The sequence below is a fragment of the Meriones unguiculatus genome, chromosome 3 (assembly GCF_030254825.1).
Source record: "Meriones unguiculatus strain TT.TT164.6M chromosome 3, Bangor_MerUng_6.1, whole genome shotgun sequence".
NCBI lineage: Eukaryota > Metazoa > Chordata > Mammalia > Rodentia > Muridae > Meriones > Meriones unguiculatus.
Window position 1 is genome coordinate 163,229,686 of NC_083351.1, and position 23,444 is coordinate 163,253,129.

Below are 23,444 nucleotides of genomic sequence, written 5' to 3' on the forward strand. Positions count from 1 at the left end.
AGAAAGAAAGAAAGAAAGAAAGAAAGAAAGAAAGAAAGAAAGAAAGAAAGATCAGTCTATGATGAGCCCTTGCACTGGATAGCTGTACAGGCAGATGACTCATGGCCAGGTAGGCTCACTCCAGGCTGAAGAGCACCCACAGTACTGAACTCCTTGTGTACTGATACACGAGAGAGGTGGTCAGCAAACACAGTGGTACTTAAGGAATAACAGAGAGCAAAGAGCCCTGAAAACGTGTCATATGCAGAATGACTGGGAGAGATGTCATGACTAAAGACACTGGATATTAACTGTCTCAGACCATCGTGGTTCAAAAATCCCTCAATGCCTAGCAACTCTACATTTCCATGAGCCTCTATCAAATGGGCAAGAGAAATAATACTATCTCATAGTCTTGTGGAAATAATTCAAAGACTTATTCCAGTAACTTGTTCAGCCTTGAGACCAAGAATGGAGGGAAGGGCCTTGAAAGGGCACCACATTAACAGAGGTGGGAAGAAAAATCTATAAAGGCTTTATTACTGGGATATGGAAGAAATAATATATTTGTGCCCCACATCTACAGAAAATAAAGCTAAAAACCACCCATTAAATTTTTATCAAAAGGGTAATTTCCAATCCAACATAAGACAATAGCACTTCTATCTGTGGCCTATTTTGCTACTAACTGATTCTCCTCTGTTACATCACACTGCCTACTGCCTAACTGGAGGCAGAGTCTCCACACCCTCCTCTTCTAGGTCAAACATCCAGTAAAAACACTCTTAATGTTACAGTTCCAATCAAATTATGGGTCTAAAGCCGGAGATGTCACTGACGCTCTCATTCAGAGGCCCATGAGCATTCCAGAAGCCTTGTTTGTACAGCAGCTGTTCCAAAAAGAAGCATGGCTTCACACACAAAAGTAGAGCATGTCTCGCTGAGTGGAGGCAAGGTTAAATGCCTCCGCCCTCTTTACAAAAGGTTGAAAGCAGCACTAACCATCAGGCAGAAATGACGAACCGCAAACCCTGAGGTGTAGAAGAAAAAGTGGGTTAATTTCTGGAAAAGAGGTGACGAGAGAGGGTAGAAGTCATGACTGCTACCAAAAGCAGACATGGTGGAAAACCCTAGAGTCACAAAGTGAAGAAAAGGTCATAACAATGGCATGTAGCTTTTGGCATGTGAGATAAAACATCAACAGTATATATGACCACTCTACCTTAATGAGTATGTAATCAATGAGTTTGTAATCAATGAGTTTGTAATCAATGAATTGAAAAATCAACTTCTTGCCAATAAAGTGTAACGGGAAAAATTCTTCATGTGAATAGCAACAGTATCAAGTTGAGTAAAAGAGTACTGTTTTTAAGAGCCAAATTAACATTCACAGAAGAAATGTATAACTTAACAAAAGCTACTATCATGACAGCTAATTGGACAGCAGTCTTCTTTAGTGAAAAATTTTCAGTTATGGGATAGGATCATTTAAACCTATATTATCATAGGTTAAAAATAATCAAAACATGAGCAATGATTTCACAACATCAGAAAGTAGGCTTTCAGTGAGAAAAACTAAGAGTAGCCATTATAACATGCAAAGCCCTGGCTCTTACCCAACATGCTTCCTAAGGATCAAGAAAGTTGACTCCTTTATATAATTCACTTTCATGATATGCTGGGTAATATAGCAGCTTTTCATCTCCCCGTGCTCATCAGTGCCACAGGTACAAGTGTTTTCACACTGAGACACACACAGGATGAGCACAACTGGAGGGAGAATGAGCACAGCTCTGTGGGGTCCCATGTTGAAAGTCCTGGATTCTGGTTCTAGCTTTCCCGCCATAAACGAAGGGGCTTTTGAATGGTTACCTAAACACTCTGTGCCTCGGATTTCTGCTGACACATGGCAATCATAGCTGTTCCACCTGCCTCGTAGACAGGTTGCTCAAATCAGGCAAGATGGCACATCCATCCTTGGCAAAATGCCAAATCCTTTTTACGCTCATCTGCCTGAATATTGTGAAGTTTTTTGAAAACATGTGGTCACGTTCCACCTTTTCTCGAGAAAAGCAAATGCCCCATAGTACTTCAAAGGGAATCTCAAGAATCTTCAACGTGAATTTGTTATATCTCAACCAAGTGAAAGATGCAATTTAAAATCAACAAAAGCACTGAAAAAAGAAAAAAAAAATCTTGACAGGGTAGTTTTTCTCAGAGGTGGCAGAGATCTTCCAGCAGGTGGCGCTGTGCATTCTTGGAATGGGAGGAGGACGAGGTAGCAGCGCCCTGGACCTCAGAACACCTACATCTCCAGTTGGCTTGTGGGCCTTCCCAGGTTTACCCACAAACAAAACAGCTCCCACTAAGTTAAACAGAAATTTCAAAATAGCACGAGGAAAATCCTGTTCTGAATGACTACTTATTTGACTCTTATTTGATTACTTATTTGACTCATACAAAAGCAAAGCACAATATTGGAAAACTCTTATTTTGAGTTTGCCTGTCATCTCATTATAGAATTTATAAGAGGCCTAAAGGCCCTCCCCCATGGGCTGCCTATTTTTACCATGCAAATAAAAGAAACGAAGAGTGTGCCCTAAAGAAAGAACTAAGAGTGTATCATACTGAATTCCCAATTTCAGTCTCTCAGAAGGGACTAAAATAACCTTTGTAAAGACGATAGTTTTTACAACATTTAGTAACAAAGAAAACATATTTCCCCAAGTGAAAGCAGCCGCATCAAACTCCACTCGTAATAATTAACAGCATGTGCATGCACCCTTCCAACCTCCAGGCATTTTCTGTATTTCAGCCTGTACTAATTCAAGTAATCCTTGAAATACTCTGAGATGCTACCTTCACTTTACAGCTAAGGAAATTGAGACCCAGGCTTGTTGGGTAAGTTACCCAATGTCAGAGTTACAGAGTAAGCCAAAGAGGCAAGTCTGGGCTGTTTGAGTCTACACTCAATAGATTTAAACATTTTGCCACACATCACAGCACTGCAGAACAGATTTCATTTTAGAATAACAGCACTTCAAATGGTAGAAGCATGCTCTACCATTGTGTGTTTACAAGTACCGCACAGAATTATATCAGGAGAGGTAACTCAATGTTCATTGGTTTTGGTTATCTTCTTTCACATGAATTCTTTTTTTTTTTAAATGAGAAACTGCATTCTAGATTTATTACAAACAATTTCTTTTTGATCAAAACAGCTGTGCACTGAAAGTACTGAGAAAAATAAAGAGCGGGAAGGTGAGTGAGGAGAGGGTTGGCTGTGTAGCCAGCGTGTTGGACATCGGGAAAGCACAAAGCATACACGTTGCTGTAAGTCACACATTTGACACACGTAATGTTGCTCAAAATGTCACCAGTAGTGCCAGCCTACTGGGCTCCGGACAGAGAGGTTCAATGAGGAGTTCAGGGTTGAGCCCAGAAGTCCTCATTAAGGACCTGAAAGAAGGGATAAACAGAATATGAATTCAATTTTCAGATGGCCTTGACTTTGATGATGTTGCCAATGACATAAAGACAGCAAAAAGGCAAAAATCCAATCAAGTATCTCTTTCCTTGAAAAAGAAAATTCCTTCCAGGTTTGTTCCCAGGCAGGGCAATTTCTCCAGGGCAATTGCCTGGCAGGACAGCCTGACCTTTGTCTGACTAGCTGATGAACAGCTTTGTCTGGCTTCAACCAAGCGACACTCATTTTTTTTTTCTTTGGGGTGAATCAGGTCTTCAGAAGTAGTGAGGTAGAATGGTTAGGAACATGGGCTCTGTCACCTACGTGTCTAGCTAGGGTTTTAGCTCTGTGACCCTGGGCATGTCATTTCACTATCTGTGCCTCAGTTTCCTCACTGGTAAAATAATTTGCCACATTATTTTGTTCATAGAGTTTTTGAAGGGAATACATGAGTCCATATGTGAACAGTGGTTAAAATGGTGATTGGCCTTCATAAATGTAAAAGAAAGAAAAAACACTATTAGGCATAATTATTGCCATTTGCTCAGGGAAGCAGATAAATAGTATAGATATGTGAATTTTTAAAGAGACCTTTAGATGTCAAGACAGCCAGGGTAATTCTGGCTAGACATAAAAGAATTCTGAACTGATCTATGCAAAAAATTATCACTCTCCACAATTGTGTCTCATACAGCTAAACATCCCAAACAATCCCATACGCACTTTTCTTCTGCATTCCAACTCTCGAGTAACCTGGTACTTAGACAGGTGTCCTTCAACCAAGTCCATCCTTCTCTCAACTCCTAGCCTAACAGTACTAGTAGCTGTAATGCTATGTAAGACTATAATTGTCTGTAATATTCTTCTCAAACTTTGACAAGTGCCCCGTGTCCGAGGAGGGGGAACTGGGTAGTAAATGAGCTTGAATCCACTCTGATCAGATATGTATTCTCATAGGAGGACCACGGGCTAAAAGCACGAAAAACCTAAATGTGAGAAGAAATGAACAGAGCTGAAGATGAACTGTGGATAGCTTGTGTAGAATGCATGAGTCTTTCGGTTTGAGTCCCAAGTATTGAAAAGGAAAAAGGAAGAGCAAGTTCCTGGGAGATGAAAACTGGTACTAAAATGGAAACAGTTTGAGTAAGGAGGTAAAGATGAGGAGGAAGAGCCTCTCAGTCATCCTACTGCAGACAACACTTGCTAATGCCACATGGAAGAAACCACTGCTCATCTTTAAAACCCATTACAGATCTTTGTTAGCAAGAATAGTCACAGGCCTTGGATGGTATGTCCATTTTTCTGAAGTTACCCTGGGCTTCTTACTCAGTTTCTCATACCCTGTCTCCTTGCAATACCCTTTAACTCAGCACACAGACAAACCTTCAGTGGTTGTGCTGGTTGGTTTTGCGTCAACTTGACACAAGCAAGAGCCATCACAGAGAAAGGAGCCTCCTTTGAGAAAATGCCTCCGTGAGATCCAGCTCTATGGCATTTTCTCAATTAGTGTTCAGGGCAGGTGGGCCCAGTCAATGGTGGGTGGTACATCCCTGGAATATCAGTCCTGGGTTCTAGAAGAAAGAAGGCTGAGCAAGCCATGGGAAGCAAGCCAGTAAGCAACGCTCCTCCAAGGCCTCTGACTTAGCTGCTGCCTCCAGGTTCCAGCTCTGCTTGAGTTTCTGTCCTGACTTTTTCAAATGATGGACTATGATCCGGAAGTGTAAGTGGATAAACTCCCTTTTCCCAACTTGCTTTTTGGTCATGGTGTTTTCATCAGAGCCATAGAAACCCTAACTAGACAGTGGTTCCCCAAACACTATGAGCTAGCATTTGCAGTACCTTATAACCAGGTGGTCCTCCATCTTTGATACCTAACTTACTCTTTAAATTTCAGCTCAAATAGTACATCCTTTCTGACCAGTGCTATTCCTGGTCAGGCCTCATCTTCCTCCTTTTCAGATAATATTTACATAACGTCTGTGGGTGGATCTTTCCAACATGAAAAACTATTTTCCAAAATGAAAAACTATTATTTTATTTCCATTTTGATTTTACCTGGTACAATTAGCAAGATACGAGAAGGGACTAAATTTTATTAGTTTATTTTATTCCATTTTTATTGTTGTTTCTCAGGGATTTAATATGATTGTAGTCTCAAGAGAGACTGCCAATGCCGGGTAAATAAATGCCTAGATCACTGTGGTTAATTTCAACAGAAGAAATGGCTTTTCGATACTGACTCAAAGTGAAAACTGCTGCATGACCCATGAAGGCTGCCTGAACACATATTCCCAGATAAATGTGCCTTGCATTGATCTTCAAGGCTTTCATAAACACATTAAGGAAGAGCCAGAAATTGCCATTAAGAATCCACCAATAACTTTCATGTGCTAACACTCAGTTATTACGCTTTGTAACAACTGGAGTATTGGGGAGTGTTTTTCAAAAATACGGTGAGCAGGGAAGCTTCTTCCACAATCTTCCAGCTGCTGTTCACTCATGAACCACCGGTTTCAACAGACAGAAGAATGAATATTCCCTTGGTGAAGATATCTTGAAAGTACAAGGATGTTGTAGGGGTGTTTTGTCTTTCATTTTTGTACTGGGTCATCCTGTGTGGGGGTGTGGAGGGGGGTATGGTGTGCATGTATGTGCATATAAAGATTAAAAGCTCGCATTTCTTCTTCTATGGCTCCCCACCTTAGATTTAAAGGTCCATCTCACTGTACCTGAAGCTTATCAATTAGCCAGACTGGGTAGTCAATGAGCTCCCAGGACACTTCTGTCTCTAGCCACACTGCTACCCTGGCTTCTTAAAGCAATGTTTTCTTATAAGATTTATTTTGTTTACATAGACATGGCAGGTAGTTTTCAACGCTCCACATATATAGCTTAAAAAACATACAGTTACTGTATTCAGGGAAGAAAGAGCCTAACAGAAAACTACTTTCAAAAAATTAAAGCATACTATACTAATGAGAAAATAATTTGTGAAAGACTCATAGGATCTCTAATGACCTTGCTCTTGATAAATGAAAGGTCCCTGGAAAAGACCAGGCTATAGACAAAAAAACAAAGACAGGGATGTTATTTCCTATGATAAAGCACAAAGGCTCAGGTATAAGAGATGGTAACCATTACCATCTCTATCAATGCACTGTGTCAGCAACAATAATGAAACCTTCTCAACTCTACAGCAAAGACGTTTCACTAGGAAGCCATACTCACTCCAAACCTAAAAGCCTAGGATTCTTAGTTTGTCTTTTGATTTATAAGCATCTTGAGGGCATGGTATAGTGTATCAATGTTTCAATAAATGCTGAAAGCTTACAATTACTTTTATAAAAGTAACATTAGCTTCATAGTCTGCATAGTAATTTCTATATATATGGTGTGGTGATTTGGATGAGAATATCCTGCTATAGGCCCAGGTATTTAAATTTTTGTTTCCCCTGTTGGTGGTGATGTTGGAGTTGCTAATGTAGACTTGGATGTGGCTTTGAGAACTTCTAGCCTTGGCCCACTTCTGGTCCACTCTCTGCTTTGTGTTTATTGTGAAGCTGTGCTCACTCAACTTCCTGTTCTACCTGCTTATTGGAATTTCTCCCTGCCATTATGGACTTTCCTCTACATCAGCAGAAATAAAATCTGGAAAAGTAACTCATATCTTCATACCAACTACTAATAATTATAAATATTACCTTTTTGTATTATTACACTATAAAGAAAGGTAGATAGGTTCCTTTACATCGGTCTTGGAATCTCATAGGGATTTTTATGGATTTTCTTATATTCTTTCATATGTGAATACTGAGCAGGAAGACACTGAAGAGGCAAAGAAGGTGGACCAGGAAAAAGTGATGTGCAAAAACACCATCACAAAACATTTAAGAATCAACACATAAAGAAGTATGCCAGTGACTCAGGTGTGAGGTAATTGATGGTCAACAGAGGTATAGAGGCCCATGAGAAATTCTATACTTTTTATATCCTTTTAATTAATTGCCCCTTGATAATTTAATAGGCTCTAATAGAGTAAAACGATGCGATTCTACAAGACCAGGTGGCACTCCCTGTAAACCCGGCTTTCACTCTTAAAGGAGTTCCTATTTCATCACCTTCCATGTTTCCTTTACTTTTTTTAAAAAAAATTATCTATCTATCTATCTATCTATCTATCTATCTATCTATCTATCTATCTATCTATCTATTATTACAATTTATTCACTCTGTATCCCAGCTATGGTACCCTCCCTCATCCCCTTCCAATCCCACCAATCCCTCTTTCTTTTCCTCCTATACCCTTCCCCTAGTCCACTGATAGGGGAAGTTCTCCTCCCCTTCTATCTGATCTTATACTAACAGGTCTCATCAGGAGACCTGCATTGTCTTCCTTTGTGGTCTGGCAAGGCTGCACCCCCCAAGCAGGAGGTGATCAGAAAGCCTGCCACTGAATTCATACCAGGACCCTGTTCCCCTTACTTGGGTACCCACTTAGAGACTGAGTCTAGGGACAACATCTGAGCCATGATTTTAGGTCCTCTCCATGCATGGTCCTTGGTTGGGATATCAGTCTCTGCAGGGCCCCAGGACCCAGGGTTTTTTGTTTTGTTTTGCTCTGTTGGTCTACTTTTGGAGTTCCTGTCTCCTCTAGGTCTTCTTATCCCCTGTTCTCTCATAAAATTCCATGCCCTCTGCCCAAAGTTTGGCTATGAGTCTCAGCATCTACTTTGACACATCAGTAGAGTCTTTCAGAGGCTGTAGGTGGTAGGCTCCTTTCCTGTTCCCTGCCTTCTGCTTCCGATGTCTATTGTGTTTGCCCTTCTGAATGAGAATTCAGCATCTTCACTAGCGTCCTCCTTCTTGTTTAGCTTCTTTAGGGTATAGATTTTAGTATGTTTATCCTATATTATATGACTAATATCCACTTATGAGTGAATATATACCATGTGTGTCTTTCTGTTTCTGGGTTACCTCACTCAAGATGGTCTTTTCTAGTTCTCACCATTGCCTGCAAATTTCATGATTTCCTTGTTTTTAATTCCATTGTGTAAATGTACCACAATTTCTTTATCCACTTCTCCATTAAGGAACATATAGGCTGTTTCCAGATTTTAGCTGTTATACCAACATGGTTGAGTAAATGTCCTTGTTGTATAGTTGAGCATATTTCTGATATATGCCTAGGAATGGTATAGCTGGAAATTTAGGTAGAACTATTTATTCCTAATTTTCTAAAAAAATGGCAGATTGATTTCCAAAGTGGTTGTAGAAGTTTATATTCCCACCCACAATGGAGGAGGTTTTCCCTTTCTCCACATCCTCTCCAGCATGTGTTGTCACTTGAGTTTTTGATCTTATCCATTCTGATGTGTGTAAGGTGAAATTTCAGGGTCATTTTGATTTGCATTTCCCTGATTACTAAGGATGTTGAGCATTTCTTTAAGTGTTTCCCTGCCATTCGATATTCCTCTATTGAGATTCTCTGTTTAGCTCTGTACACCATATTTTAATTGGATTACATGGTTGGTGTTTAACTTAAGTTTTTTATATAGTCTGGATGTTAGCCCTCTGTCAGATAAAGGGTTGGTGAAGATCCTTTCCCAGTCTGTAGGCTGTCGTTTTGTTCTGATGACAGTGTCCTTTGCTTTACAAAAGCTTTTCAGTTTCATGAGGTCCCATTTATTGATTGTTGATCTTAGAGCCTGTCTTGTTGGTGTTGTGTTCAGGAAGCTGTCTCCTGTGCCAATGATTTCCAGGATCTTCCCCACTTTTTCTTCTCTTAACATGCTATGAACATAAGTGCCAAGACCCTAGTAGACAAGACAGTGTGGAAGGCTACAGGCAACTGTATGGAGAACTAAAAACTTTGTAAACAAAGAACAAACTCTAGAGTGCTACTTTCTGGACCAAACTTTTAATTTAAAGACATCCAAATAAAAGTCATACCTTAGGATATTATTCTAAATTAAAATTCCCTTCGCACATTCATTTAGAATAATTGTTATTGGCCTATATAATCAATCTTCCTGTTTGAAGGTTTTGCTCTCTCCTTTCCTCCTTCCTGCATTTTTCCAGCCTTCGCTATGGTTATCAGAACACTGCAACTACTTTCTGTGTGGACAGTTTTCCCACACAGATCTTTCTGTGGGCGATATCTAACCATTTCTAAGTCTCCTCTCGATGTCAAATGACTGCTACAACAGGAAATACATCAGAAGACATGCATCTCTCGACTTTTTCAATCTATTTTAAAACAAGTCACAAATTTCCCTCAATTTGGAATATGGGACTCTACAGCAGCACTGTTAAGAGATTAATGAGCACTTCCACATTGTAACAATAGGCATATCTGTACTAAATGTCACACAAGCCCAGGCTAACTTTGGAATTCCTTTTAAAAACACTTTACTCGTTGTAGGTTATTTGTTTATGATTCCACATTTGAATACATTCACAAAATATTTCCAATGGAACTAATAATGACTGCTTATTTTTCTCTGTGAGTAGTTTACATAATAGAATTAGTTCACTTAGAATCACCAGATTTTTAAATCATAAGTTCTAACAATAAAGGAATAGGAAATACATTTGTTCCAAATTAAATTCCATTTTTTCCCAGTTTCTTCCCATTCTCATGTTTCCAATATCAGCACATCATGTACTATAGAATGGCATGGGGTAAAACACATAAAAGGGAATGGGTCATCACCTCAGTTATCTCTCAGAAGTAGGAGGCTTGGATATATTATCATTGGTTACTTCTGAGCAATGGACATCAATTAGAAACAATGCCAAAATTGCTCTGAATCTGAATAAGGCACATAAAAGAAAAATAAATTACACATTACTTAAAGGACCTATTAGCAATTGTTGATCCAGTAGCTTTGTGCTTTGTAAATATGTTACTTTCTATCTAGAATTTTGAAGAGAGTGCATTTGTTTGAAAATTTTTATACACCTTTAAAAATAATTTATCTTTTCGGGGGGCTACAGAGCAACACTGGGAAGCATTGTTCAACTATCCAGTCACACATGGAGGCAAGCTGACAGCCTTCAGAGTATTAATTATTCCCAAAACAAAATGAAAATCAAAACCATGATATAAAACCATCCAACACGGCTTCTAAAACATGGAGCCTTTACATGGTAACAAAGGACACTAGTAGACTGATCGAAAAAGAATTTTTACTTTGTTTCCTTTGACTGCGTTCTTATACTTTAGAGGTGTAAATCAGAATTTGAATTAAACTGTGCCATGTACAGGCTATGGGTGAGGTTCTTATATTGCTATCCAGAGGACGTTAACAAGACAAGAGATTTGATTGAAAGGACCAAAAGACTCAAAACGGAGTCACTACTCACGATGTTCATCAGGGTGAGGAGGTAGTTTTGGACATGCTCTTTGCCATGGAAACGGACCACGGAGTCATCCACGCCCAGAAGCACCTCGATGTTGTAATCGTCCTCCCCCGCGTGTCTACGGCGACGCAGTGTCTCGTTCAGCTGCTGGCCAATGTTGCTGTAAACGGTGCCGAGATCATCAAGGCCTTCCAGATCTGACTCTATTAAGAGACAAAGGGAACCCAGTCACCTCAGGCTCCCCAATGGGCCTTCCAATACTTCTAAAAATATGTACACTTTCAGGGGGAGATTATTATAATCCAAATCATTAACACATTGTTTTCAGTTTGTTTAGTAAATATATATGCTGTTTAGGCACATATATATACTGAGAATGACTCGCAATGTATTCAACACTCATAATAATATACAATAGTTTTATTATACTGTTTTCCAGGGAGATGTATCATACATACATATATATACATACCTATAAAATGTATGTATATAAATGCATATAATGTACATAAATGGATATCATACATATATATATATATATATATATATATATATACAAACACAGAGAGATGTAGGAAGGAATGAGGCAGACATTCTTTTGATTTAATAACCTAAATTCTCCATATTTAGTGAAGAAATGTTTTGGTGAATTAAAACATGAAATATAAGTCAAACACTAATATCATTCAGCTACTGGCCTGAAAAAAGAACCCTGAAGGTATGTTCATTTCCATTTCAAGCCCATAAAACCCAGAAAGGAATTTATTCTATAAAATGCCTTGATGTCTAAAACAAGCTTGACAGAAGCAAGTCTGACTCATGCCTTATATAGAGGGTTATTGAATGCTGTGTTGAGGCGTACGAGCCATCTGAATCAGAGTCTTGACATTAATGAATAGGCATTTTCCTCCTCACCTTTGTGGTTTTAGTGAAGTTGCAGGAAAAGATGTCTCTTGGCCAAGAAGGCTGATGACCAAGCTTTAACCACATGGGATTAGAGGAATGGAAGCACCTACCCTGCTCACACCTCTGCAACCTCTCACAAATACAGAGAAACACCCAGCCCTGCCCAACACGTACCAGCACAAGCTATGCTTATGACTACCAGATTTAAAAGTGATACTGTACTTCACTTTGACCCAAGCCCAGTTCCTAACTCATTAGCTGGGAATTTTCTCCTCAATGAGAACTCTCTGGCTCCACAGGATAAAAATAACTCTCGCCATCATCTGCATCAAACAGAAAGCTTCCCTCAAAAGTTGCTTTTCAAGAGCTGTGAGAACCTATGCTGAGGGCTGGAAACTACACCTGCACAGAGCTTTGGTATTCGACCGACCCCATGTTTCTCCACACACTTGAGAATGTGAGAGGTCCTGCTAGCGAGGACACTGAAGGACTAGCTCTCAGTTCTGAAAACGTCTTGTTTTGCAGAGTTGTCGGAGGCAATGTTCAAATATGCAGTATCTGCAGTACTGGCATATCATTAAGCCTGATGAATGAATGAAGAAAGATGAAAGTTTATTGCAGAGAGATAGTTTATTTTGGCCTGACAATTCCACTCTTGCTCTTGCATTTCTTCTTAAATAAATGGAGAGTAGAGATTTATGACATCAAAGGGAACATGAGAGAAAGGAAATGAACCCTTTAAAAACAAGGACACTTTTGTCCTGTCTTTCACTCTATTCTGTGCAATCTTATTCTCCATGATTCTGATTGTGGACAACGTCAAACATTAGGACAACTTCAGACAGTCTTTGCTGATGCACATCATAACTCTGGTCAACTCTGGGGCCATTCATAACTAATTTGCCTTAGCATGTTTCTTCTAAATGTAACATTGCACTGATTAGTATCATAGATTCTTTTTTTTTCCTTTTCTTTTTCTCCCCAAGACAGGGTTTCACTGTCTGACTGTGTTCTCCAGGCTGGACTAGAACTTGCAGTTCCCCTGATTCTGCCTTCTGGGACACTAAGAATAAGGTGTGTGCCACTGCAACCAACTAACACATCCCTTCCACTAGGACAAATTTATCCTCAGGACATAATAAAGACCTATTCAACTGTAGTTTTATGTAAGGTGACAAACCTCTTTGACCATCGGCCTCTCCGTTTATGAAATGGAATAATCCTTCTACTTTGGGCTGGGGAGATGGTTCAACTGCTAAAAATGATTGTTATGCAAGCCTGAAGACCTGGGTCAAATCTCAGCATCCATGTGTGAAAGCTGGGCATAGCTTCCTTTATTCCTGAGTAATCTGGCCGGGGATGCGGTGTGGGTGGAGGGGTAGGGCGGTGGTGGGAGGATAGAGGAGAACTCAAAAGTAGCTCCACGTTTAGAGAGACCCTGTTGAAGAGAATATGGCGAGTGATGCAGAGAAGGAAACCAGGCTTCCAACCTAGCTCTAGGTTCACTTAGAGGTTCTGCCTCAAGAAAGGAAGGTTAAGTGACATGATAGGACACTTGGTCTTCCTCTCTGGCCTCTGTGTGTATACAAAAGCACACCCCCCACACACATACACACACCATTCACATCTATCCCCTCACAGCTCCCCGCAAATATGTTCTTTCTCATAGGTGGCTCCTACATCATTTGACCTAGACCCCTTGTTCAAAGGAAGCTCAAAGTTTCCAAGTGGCCACCTCTCCCTGGTAGGGAGAGGGGGTGTAGCCTTGCTAGGCCACAGAGGAAGATGATGCAGCCAGTCCTGATGAGACCTCATAGGCTAGGGTCAGATAGAAGGGGAGGAGGTCCTCCCCTATCAGAGAACTAGGGAAGGGACATAGGGGAAGAAGAGAGAGGGTGGGTGGGACTGGGAGGAGGAGACGAGGGAGGGGGCTGCAGCAGGAATACAAAGTGAATGAATTGTAATAAATAAATATATAAATAAACTTTTAAAGAGGTCAGAAATCTAGAAAGAGGTTACTAGGAAGGAGATGCCCTAGCTGTGATGGTATAATAAAGCATAGGTAATATGAACACAGAGATAGTGGTAACTAAGGTGAAAAGGTGAAGGAAGGAAGGTGGACATATAAGGGAGATAAGGAGATGAGGAGAAAGGTTAACCAAACATAAGGGGTCACAGAAAACCCATATGGAAATATACTATCTTGTAAGTTATCTACAAAGTATGATTATGAAAAACAAAAAAATTAAAAAGAAGACCCCTTGTATGGCTGGAGTTCCCCCTAGAGACTATGGGGTATAAAACAAAAACCACAATGCCAACTGTGTAATAACTCCTTGTGAGCTATTAATCAGGAATACCCAAAATGATCCTCAAACACTACAGACTCTTGCCATTATTTTTAGTTGAACACTAGAACTGAAAGGGAAAATCCTATGTTACAGACAATACAAGTCTTGGTGTGCAAATTAAGTGGGTTTCAAAGAGGTCCCATTTATTAATTGTAGATCTTAGAGCCTGAGCTGTTGGTGTTCTATTCAGGAAGCTGTCTCCTTCCTGAATGCCAATGAGTTCAAGGCTCTTCTCCTCTTTCGCCTTTAGTAGATTTAGTGTATCTGGTTTTATGTTTTGATCTTTGATCTTTGGACTTGAGTTTTGTGCAGGGTGATAAATATGGATCTATTTGCATTTTTATACATGTAGACATCCAGTGATACCAGCACCATTGCTGAAGATGCTATATTTTTTTTCCTTTGTATGGTTTTGGCTCCTTTTTCAAAATCAGGTGTACAGAGGTGTGTGGGCTTATTTCTGGGTCTTCAATTCAATTCCATTGAACAACCAGCCTATTTCTATGGCAGTATCATGCAGTTTACATTACTATTCTCTGTAGCATAGCTTGAGGTCAGGTATGGAGATACTTCTGGAAGTTTTATAATTATATAGGATTGTTTTAGGTAGTCAGTGTATTTTGTCTCTCCATATGAGTGTGAGAATTGTTCTTTCAAAGTCGTAAAGAACTTCGTTGGTATTTATGGGGATTGTACTGAATCTGTACATTGTTTTTGGTAAGATAGCCATTCTTACTATGTTAATCCTACCAATCCATGAGCATTGGAGATCTTCCCATCTTCTGATATCTTCTTCAACTTCTTTCTTCAGAGACTTGAGTTCTTGTCATTCAGGTCTTTCACCTGCTTGGTAAGCATCTTTCACCAAGATATTTTATATTATTTGTGACTAATGTGAAGGGTGTAGTTTCTCTAATTTCTTTCTCAGCCCATTTTTCATTTGTGTACAGGAGGGCTGCTGATTTTTTTTGAAAGGAATTTAAATATTTTTTGTTTTTTCTTTATTAATTATACTTTATTCACTTTGTATCCCCCCTGTGGTTTCCTCCCTCCTCCCATCCCAATCCCTCCATTCTTCCACCCTCTGCATGCATGCCCCTCCCCAAGTCCACTGGTAGGGGAGGTTTTTTTTTCCTTCCTTCTGATCCTAGTCAATTAGGTCTCATCAGGAGTGGCTGCATTGTCTTCTTCTGTGGCCTGGTAATGCTGCTTCCCCCTCAGGGGGAGGTAATTAAAGAGCAGGCCAATCAGTTCATGTCAGAGGCAGTCCCTGTTCCTATTACAATGGAACCCACTTGGATACTGAACTGCCATGAGCTATATCTGTGCAGGGGTCTTAGGTTATCTCCATGCATAGTCCTTGGTTAGAGTATCAGTCTCAGGAAAGACCCCTGTGCTCAGATTTTTTTGGTTCTGTTGCTCTCCTTGTGGAGTTCCAGTCCTCTCCAGATCTTACTGTTTCCCACTTCTTTCTGGAGAGGTTGTGGAGAAAGGGGAACCCTCCACTGCTGGTGGGAATGTAAATTTGTACAACTACTCTGGAAAGCAATCTGGCGCTTCCTCAGACAACTAGGAATAGCGCTTCCTCAAGATCCATCTATACCACTCCTAGTCATATACCCAAAAGATTCTCAAGTACACAATAAAGACATTTGCTCAACCATATTTGTAGCAGCCTTATTTGTAATAGCCAGAAGCTGGAAACAGCCCAGATGCCCCTCAGTGGAGGAATGGATACAGAAATTGTGGTACATCTACACAATGAAATATTACTCAGCCATAAAAAAACAAGGAAATCATGAAATTTGCAGGTAAATGGTGGTATCTGGAAAAGATCATCCTGAGTAAGCTATCCCAGAAGCAGAAAGACACACATGGTATATACTCACTCATATAGACATATAATATAGGATAAACCTACTAAAATCTGTACACCTAAAGAAACTAATCAAGAGGGAGGACTCTGGCTAAAATGCTCAATCCCCATCCAGAAAGGCAAAGAGGATGGACATCAGAAGAAGGGGAAAAGAGGGAACAAGTCAGGAGCCTGACACAGAGGGTCTCTGAAAGACTCTGCCCTGCAGACTATCAATGTAGATGCTGAGACTTATGGGCAACCTTTGGGCAGAGTGCAGGGAATCTTAGGAAAGAAGTGGGAAACAGTACTGATTTTTTTTTTAAAATTAATCTTGTATCCAGCCACTTTGCTGAAGCTGTTTATGCTATGGGAGTTCTCTGGTGAAATTTTTTGTGTCACTTACGTATACTATCATGTAATCTAGAAGTAGCAATACTTTGACTTCTTCCTTCCCAATTTGTATCCCCTTGATCTCTTTTAGTTGTCTTTTTTTTTTTTTTTTTTTTGCTACAACTTCAAATGCCATATAGTAGAGATATGGTGAGAGTGAGCAATTGTCTTGGCCCTTACTGTAGAGGAATTTCTTTGAGTTCTCCCCATTTAATTTGATGTTGGCTATTGGCTTGCTGTATATCACTTTTATTGTGTCTAAGTATGTGCCCTGTATCCCTGATCATTCCACGACTTTTTATCATGAAGAGGTGTTGGATTTTGTCAAAGATTTCTTTATGCACCTAATGAGATGATCATGGATTTTCATATAGTGAACCATCTCTGCATCTCTGGTATAAAGCCTACTTGATCACGGCGGATGATGTATATTATGTGTTCTTGGATTCGGTTCACAAGTATTTTACCGAGTATTTTTGCATCAATGTTGATGAGAGAGACTGGTATGACATTTTCTTTCTTTGTTGAGTCTTTGCATGGTTTAGGTATCAGGGTGACTGTGACTACCTATCTAAGGGATAATATACAGTATTTTTAAGTAGATAATTTTATCTTCAAAGTAAAAAAAAAAGGTAATGCTTGCATGCTTTGGTTTTATAGTCATGTGGCGAACAAAACCTTAAAAGTTACTAAAATATCCATACCCAAACTGATTTTAATAAAAATCTTTGCATGTCAGAATGTTTTCAGTTATTGTTAATTTTAGAGACCCACTTTACTTGAAACACTGTAGCAGTAAGGAATTCTATCAGTTGCATAGTGAAGAGGTCCAGAAGAAGGGGGATTCCTGTGTAATTCCATCACTAGGTTATCAAGGACACAGCTCCTTCTGGCTTTGGACATCCTGCACTGTTGCTGTATAAACTTCCTCTTCCCTTTTAGAACAGCTTCCCCAATTCTAATGCCAGAGTCAGGGCCAACAGATTGCTCCCCTTTATATGTCTTAGGAGGAGGTCAGAATGCTGATCAGAAGTTGTTGGCATAGTTAACTGTTTCAGTGGCCAAGCTCTAACCACACACAGTTGAAACCATCTCTGCTTGATAAGAATAGATGCTTCAGTCTGTCTCCAGCAAAGGAAAAAGAATCCAGCCTTGTGCCTGGGGCCAGGCTACGCTGCAGCATATGGCAAGAGTAAACAGTTGTCTTGCCCCTTAATTTAGTAGAATTTCTTTGAGTTTCTCTTCATTTAATTTGATGTTGGCTATCGGCTTGTTGTATACTGCTTTTATTATGTTTAGTTATGTGCCCTGTATCCCTGATCTCTTGGATTTTGTCAGAGGATTTTTTTTTCTGCATCTAATGAGATGATAAGGGAAGTGCCATACACAAGAAAGAGGATGAATATTCAATTTTCACCTTATAAATTTATTATTTGTGCTGTATTTTAAAGACATCATAATAGGAAATAATTTCTTTTCTTAATTTATGCTATATATTAATAGGTAGTTACTCAAATCTTAAGGTTATTTTTAAAGGCAGCACAGTTTATAATCTTTGTATTTTACTGTTTTATATATTTTATATATTTCATAGCAGCCTAGCATTTTTCTTCCTCTTCACTGAATTCTATTTTTCCACAATTATGGCTCCTGTAGTTTAGTTCTACTAAATCCAGGTGGTAATGACAGATAGGAAGAAGTAATCACACCTAATTTACTTTTACACTCTGACCACCCTACACTGCTAGAAAGTTTTGAAAGAGCCCCACTGTATAGAGGAGAGATTAGATTGCACTTCATTTCAAAGCTAATGCCATTTCTACAAGCTACCTCTTCTGTGTTTTCTTATTTACAAACAAAAAGTCCCTTTATTTCAAATATCCCTAGATATTATGCAAAGAATCCAGGCACTTCTATGTGCCATTGTTCTAATCACCAATAATCTACCGGTAGATAGGTCAAAGTTCTTCCTTCCTATAACTGGCACTACAATGGAAAGATTAATGACATACAGTAAGATAAATAAAATTGTATGAAAAGAACAAGAGGGGAAAAGTAAAGAAGGTGCAGTTTTATATAAGGTTTTCAAAACAAGGGAAGAAATAGGCAGAGACCTCGCAAAGAGAAGGAATAGGCCATCTGAATATCTGTTATATTTGTATGAGATACATGCTAACTTTTTACATGTACTAAGTACTATGGTTGAATGTGGTCTGTTTTGAACAGGTTTGTGTGTAACTGTGGTATCAAAAAGAAGGTTTGGAATCTTTAAGAGGTGGGGACCAGTGGGAGTTTACTGGAACCATGTCCTGAGACAGGACTGTGAGAACCTAGCTGCTGTATGACTTCCTGCATCAAGATGTCATCTCTTGGCCCCATGACATGAAACACACAAAGAGCCCTTGCTGTGAAAGATGATGCACATGCCATACCTTTAAAACACCAAAACCGTGGGCTAAATAAACTTCATTTATGAGTAGCTTGCCTTGAGCATTTTATTGAAGTAACAAGATCTGAGTAATACAGTAAGTATGTTAATATCTATCTTATAGTCTTTTTCCAGAAAGCAGTTGCAAAATCTAAAGTAAATAAAATAAAAATAGACTCAAGCATGTGGTGAGTGACTTTCAAGAACTTCTTTTATAAAGACCTTAATGTGTAGGACACGAGAGTATGTTAAACTTCTGTTCTTGTGATCATGCTATAAAGATACCAATAACCAGAACACAGACACAAAATCCAGGGCCTGTGTTTCAATCTGAGCCACTGAGAGCAGAGAGCTTTCTCTGCCTTCTGACTAAAGAGGAGGCTAGAAATGCTAACTCTGAGAAGAATCTAGGCTGCTGCTGGTGGTTCTAAAGAGAAGCCCATCGCATCAGACAAAGGCCAGAAAGCAAACATGCCAGGCCTCTAAGAACAAGGACCAGAATACTGCCAATACCCCGAATGATCTTATAAGGGTGTCATTAACCAGTGCCTCCAGATCAGATATCAAATCAGCCTTATAATTCCAGCTACTCTACTATGAAGAGGCTTAGACAGAAAGGACACAAGAAAATCCAAAGCTTGGACAGGCTACAGGGTGAGTTCAAAGACAGCCTGAGTGATTTTATGAGAATTTGTCTCAAAATAAAAAGTGAGAAAGAAGGCTAGAGATACAGCTCACTGATAGAGGTCTGATTTTTAGTAACATACATACATCCACTAAGTCTACTTGGTGAAGTTTTGGTTTTGGTTTTGTGATCATAGAACTAATCTAGGATCTTGGACCAAAAAACAAAAACAAAAACAAAACAAACAAACAAACCCTGTAGTCTAGCATCTACAGAACCAAAAGAAACCTGGGCATTGCGGTAAGCCATTTAGGGTGAGACAAATTATTAGACAGCAACAGAATCATAAGAGAACTGAATGGACTATGAAATGAGCTCCCAGTTCGGTAGGGCTGCCATCTCACTTGTGATCTGGAGAAAGCTGAATAAGCTAAGAGCAATTTGGGAAAGGGATGAGAGAGTAAACTAAGAAAAAACTTACAAGTTTTGAAAAACTAAATGGAATTTAGCTTAATGGGTTTTTTTTTAATGTTTTTGTCTGCTAATTCTGACATTTCTGACAGTTCTGGGCTGGTTTCAAAAACTGATTTTTTTTCATCATTAGTGCTTGCATTTTTCTGCTTTCTTGCATACTTGGTAATTTTTGACTGAGAGAGCCAACATTGTAAATTTTATCTCTTGGGCCGTTGGATGCATTTGTCTCCCTAGAACTATTTTTGAGCTTCCCTCTGGATGTAGCTTAATCACATAAAAACTGTTTGTTCCTTTTGGTTCTTGTACATAAGATTTATTAGGCAGGGCCAAAGTAACATCTACCTGGAGATAATGACTGCTACTGAGGCATGCTCCTTCTGGATATCCTCCAGTGCTGTGCAAATCATGAGAAGATGCAGTCTGACCTGCAATGGCTCCATGTGTCAGCAGGTACCGTTACCAATAGACCATTCAGGTGGGGATTTTCTAGCTTTGCCTGTTTCCACAAATGCGTGCACCAATCAGGACTCAGCTACAGAAGACCAATGCCCGTACAGATCTGTAGAATTAGATCTTTTACATCCATCTTCACTCCTCAGTCATGTGACTTTTGGCTCTGACTTCTCAGTTCTGGAACTCTTTCAGCCTCTACCTTCATTCTCATTCCCTGAAACTGACTGGAAAACCCTCAGAGTAGTTAATCAGGGTATTAATGAAGCACCCCACCCTCACTTTTTTCAACCCTCTTCTCTTGGGGTCATTCTGATTCACTATTTGATATCCATAATCATTCAAATTGTTTCTTCATATATTTTGTTCATTTCATTTGTTGTTGCCAGCAGGAAAATCAGCTACCCTGTGTGGTTCCATCTTGGCTAGAACTAGAAGTTCATTTGGCTTTGCTACGAGTATACAGTGGCTTTGGGGTACTGGCCTTCTTTGCATCAGTAATATGACTTAGAGTTTATATCCAGCATTTCCCAATTGACAGCATACATGTATCTATTCTGATCTGTGGAATGTAGGTAACAATGGAATGCTGAGCATAAGCCCTGGCCATATTCTTATAGTAAAATACATGTTTTGCCAGACATAAAATACTCTTGAACATGTGGTCACACAGACAACATTGCTCAGAAAATAGGGAAGTTAAAGTTGAGTGGCATTTAGTGAAACTCAAAGATTTATATTCACCTTTCTAATAAATGAATGGGAATTTTGTGCTTGATTAAAGACTATCTGAGCCAAAAGATATTGTAAATGTGCTTTGAGAAAACTATATATGTTGGTATAATGTTCTTTTGAAATGCACACCTTACCCTTGTTCATTCAAATGCTGATTTCTCACCCCCACTCTCTGGTTTCAATCTGGATATTGCATTGTGATACTTACTCTAAGCATCCTGTCTCAACTTGTGTAAACAGGCGAAAATAAAGCAACTAGCCACAATGTTGAGCAAGGGGAGGAGACAGAGGACAGGAAAGAGGGGAGGAGCCAGAGAGCAGGAAATGAGTGGGAGGAGAAAGGGTGAGAGAGAGCTAGGAGAGCAGAGCTGGAGGAGAGATCTTGGAGGACATGGAGAATGAACCAGACCTAAGATTTCATAAAAAGCAAGTATAATAGGTAAAATCTAAAGGTTAGGAAACTATGAGTGCTTGGAGTTTTAAGAGGGAGTAACTATTGCCCAGCATTGTGTTCTAGGTTAACTAAATAAACCCAGTCTCTGTGTGGTGATTTGGTTATACAGCTGTTTAGGATTAACAGCAGCATTATCAGAAGATATATCAATAGTAATTATTAATCACTACCTACAACAAATGGCACCCAATGTGGGGCACGAACTCACGACCCTGAGATTTAAGAGTCTCATGCTCTATTGACTGAGTTGGGGGTGGGGCAACATGAATAGAGGGTGCACAGCACAAACATGGCAGCCATTCAGCAAATGTCAACTTTAACAAATACAGACATCACTCTAGTCCAAAGAATGTGATATTTGAAATATCTGTTGACTACGTTTGGCTCTGAGCCTGCAAAAATCATGTTTAGATGATAGAAAATTGAGGTGAACCTCTAAAGGTTGCTAGAGAGGTAAGAACAAGAATTTCATATATTAAGGTTCCTTGTGGGCCCTCTCTTAGAGTCAACAAGAAGGACAAGAAACTCAGAAGGAACTTTCTTGTAATAAGACAGGGAACAACAGTGATCCATGATACAAGTTGGTCCTCCATTTATAATTTAAAAATTTGTTACTATTTTTAATATCTTTATTTTAAAAATAATTTTTATATTTAACTACTATATTTACCAGTGCCACCCCTTATCTCCCTCTTCCAACTCCTTCAATATCCCCCAACTCACTCATATTCATGACTCCTTTTTCAATCAGTATTGCTAAACACACACACACACACACACACACACACCTTTCCTCCCTCCCTACTTGGACCAAGTACATGTGTTTAGAGCTGACTTCTTGGGACTGGATAACTCATCACCTGAAGAAAGCCTATTCTCTCAGGGTCCTTGTTTAGTTACCAGCTTAGTGGACCCTGAAAGTAAAGAGAGTACCAACAGCAGTGCTTTATTACCCTTGGGCCACATCTTGAGGGAAAGCTGTTGTTGGAGGCGTCATCTCTTTCTCCCGTTTTCTGACTTTTGCAGCAATAACAGCACATGGGTGGGCCAATCTGCTCTCCCCTTCTGGGCAGCAGTCCTAGATCCAAAGACTAGAAGCTACTCTTCCAATCCTTCCAAAAAGTTAATGTGCATTTAATTCTTTACATTAAATCCTTTCATGCTTAAAATAGCTAGTGTGGTTTGAATTTCCTGGAACAGAATCTTGACATATATATGGTAAGTTATTTAACAAAACTGGCTCTCAAATGCACATCCATGCAATAAGAGGTTTCGGTTACTCAGTAGCAAGATCCTCCCACCTTTGGAATTCAGTTTTTATAATTCTTCACTTTTACAGAGTTTCTGAGAACTTCTATTTTTCTATTCCTGAAACCTCCAGGGATATCTGCAGTTTGGCTAGCAGTTTTCTAGTCTCTCTATCTCTTTTATTAAGATTAACTATGACTATATATTAGTAAATACGCCAAAAGACATAGGATGTGTACAAGACAAAGGTAATAGTTCTCTCATCCTCTTAACATACACAGAATACCTACTATGTGATGATGCTGTCAAGTAACATTTTATAAACTCTGAACTATTTCAGTCACTTGTTTAGACCATCCTAGAAGTTCTAGAACATAGTTTATCTGGTCTACAGTTTAACAAATTCCTCTCCTTATCTGTGGAAATGCTACCCTGCCCCTCTCAACCTGGGGTCCACTCAGTGGAGCTCCTTCTGCACAGACCTGAGCCAAATCATGACTTCAGTTCCCTCATTTATAGAAAATCATCTGCCTTCTTGTTACATTTTGCTTTCTTCAGCAGAATGGATCTACACAAATAACTTTACTCATGTAACCATTCAACTGTACAGTTCATCCCTCTCTGCTTTCCAGGGTTGCTTTTAGATGGCCCTTCCTTGTGAGATCTTGTTCTCTTCACCCATTGGCTGAGGACCATTCAGGGCTCTTTGCATTTTAGA

At 39.5% G+C, this 23,444-nt stretch overlaps 1 protein-coding gene across 4 annotated transcripts in view; it reads right to left on the reverse strand.

Moving 5' to 3' along the window:
* Adamts3 (ADAM metallopeptidase with thrombospondin type 1 motif 3) overlaps nucleotides 1-23,444 on the reverse strand; it is a 217,431-nt gene that overhangs the window by 40,591 nt on the left and 153,396 nt on the right. For all 4 annotated transcript variants that reach the window (XM_060381244.1, XM_060381246.1, XM_060381245.1 and 1 more), the window contains exon 5: nucleotides 10,811-11,010. In XM_060381244.1, coding sequence (XP_060237227.1) covers nucleotides 10,811-11,010 — 200 coding nt within the window. The remainder of the gene's footprint in view (nucleotides 1-10,810; nucleotides 11,011-23,444) is intronic.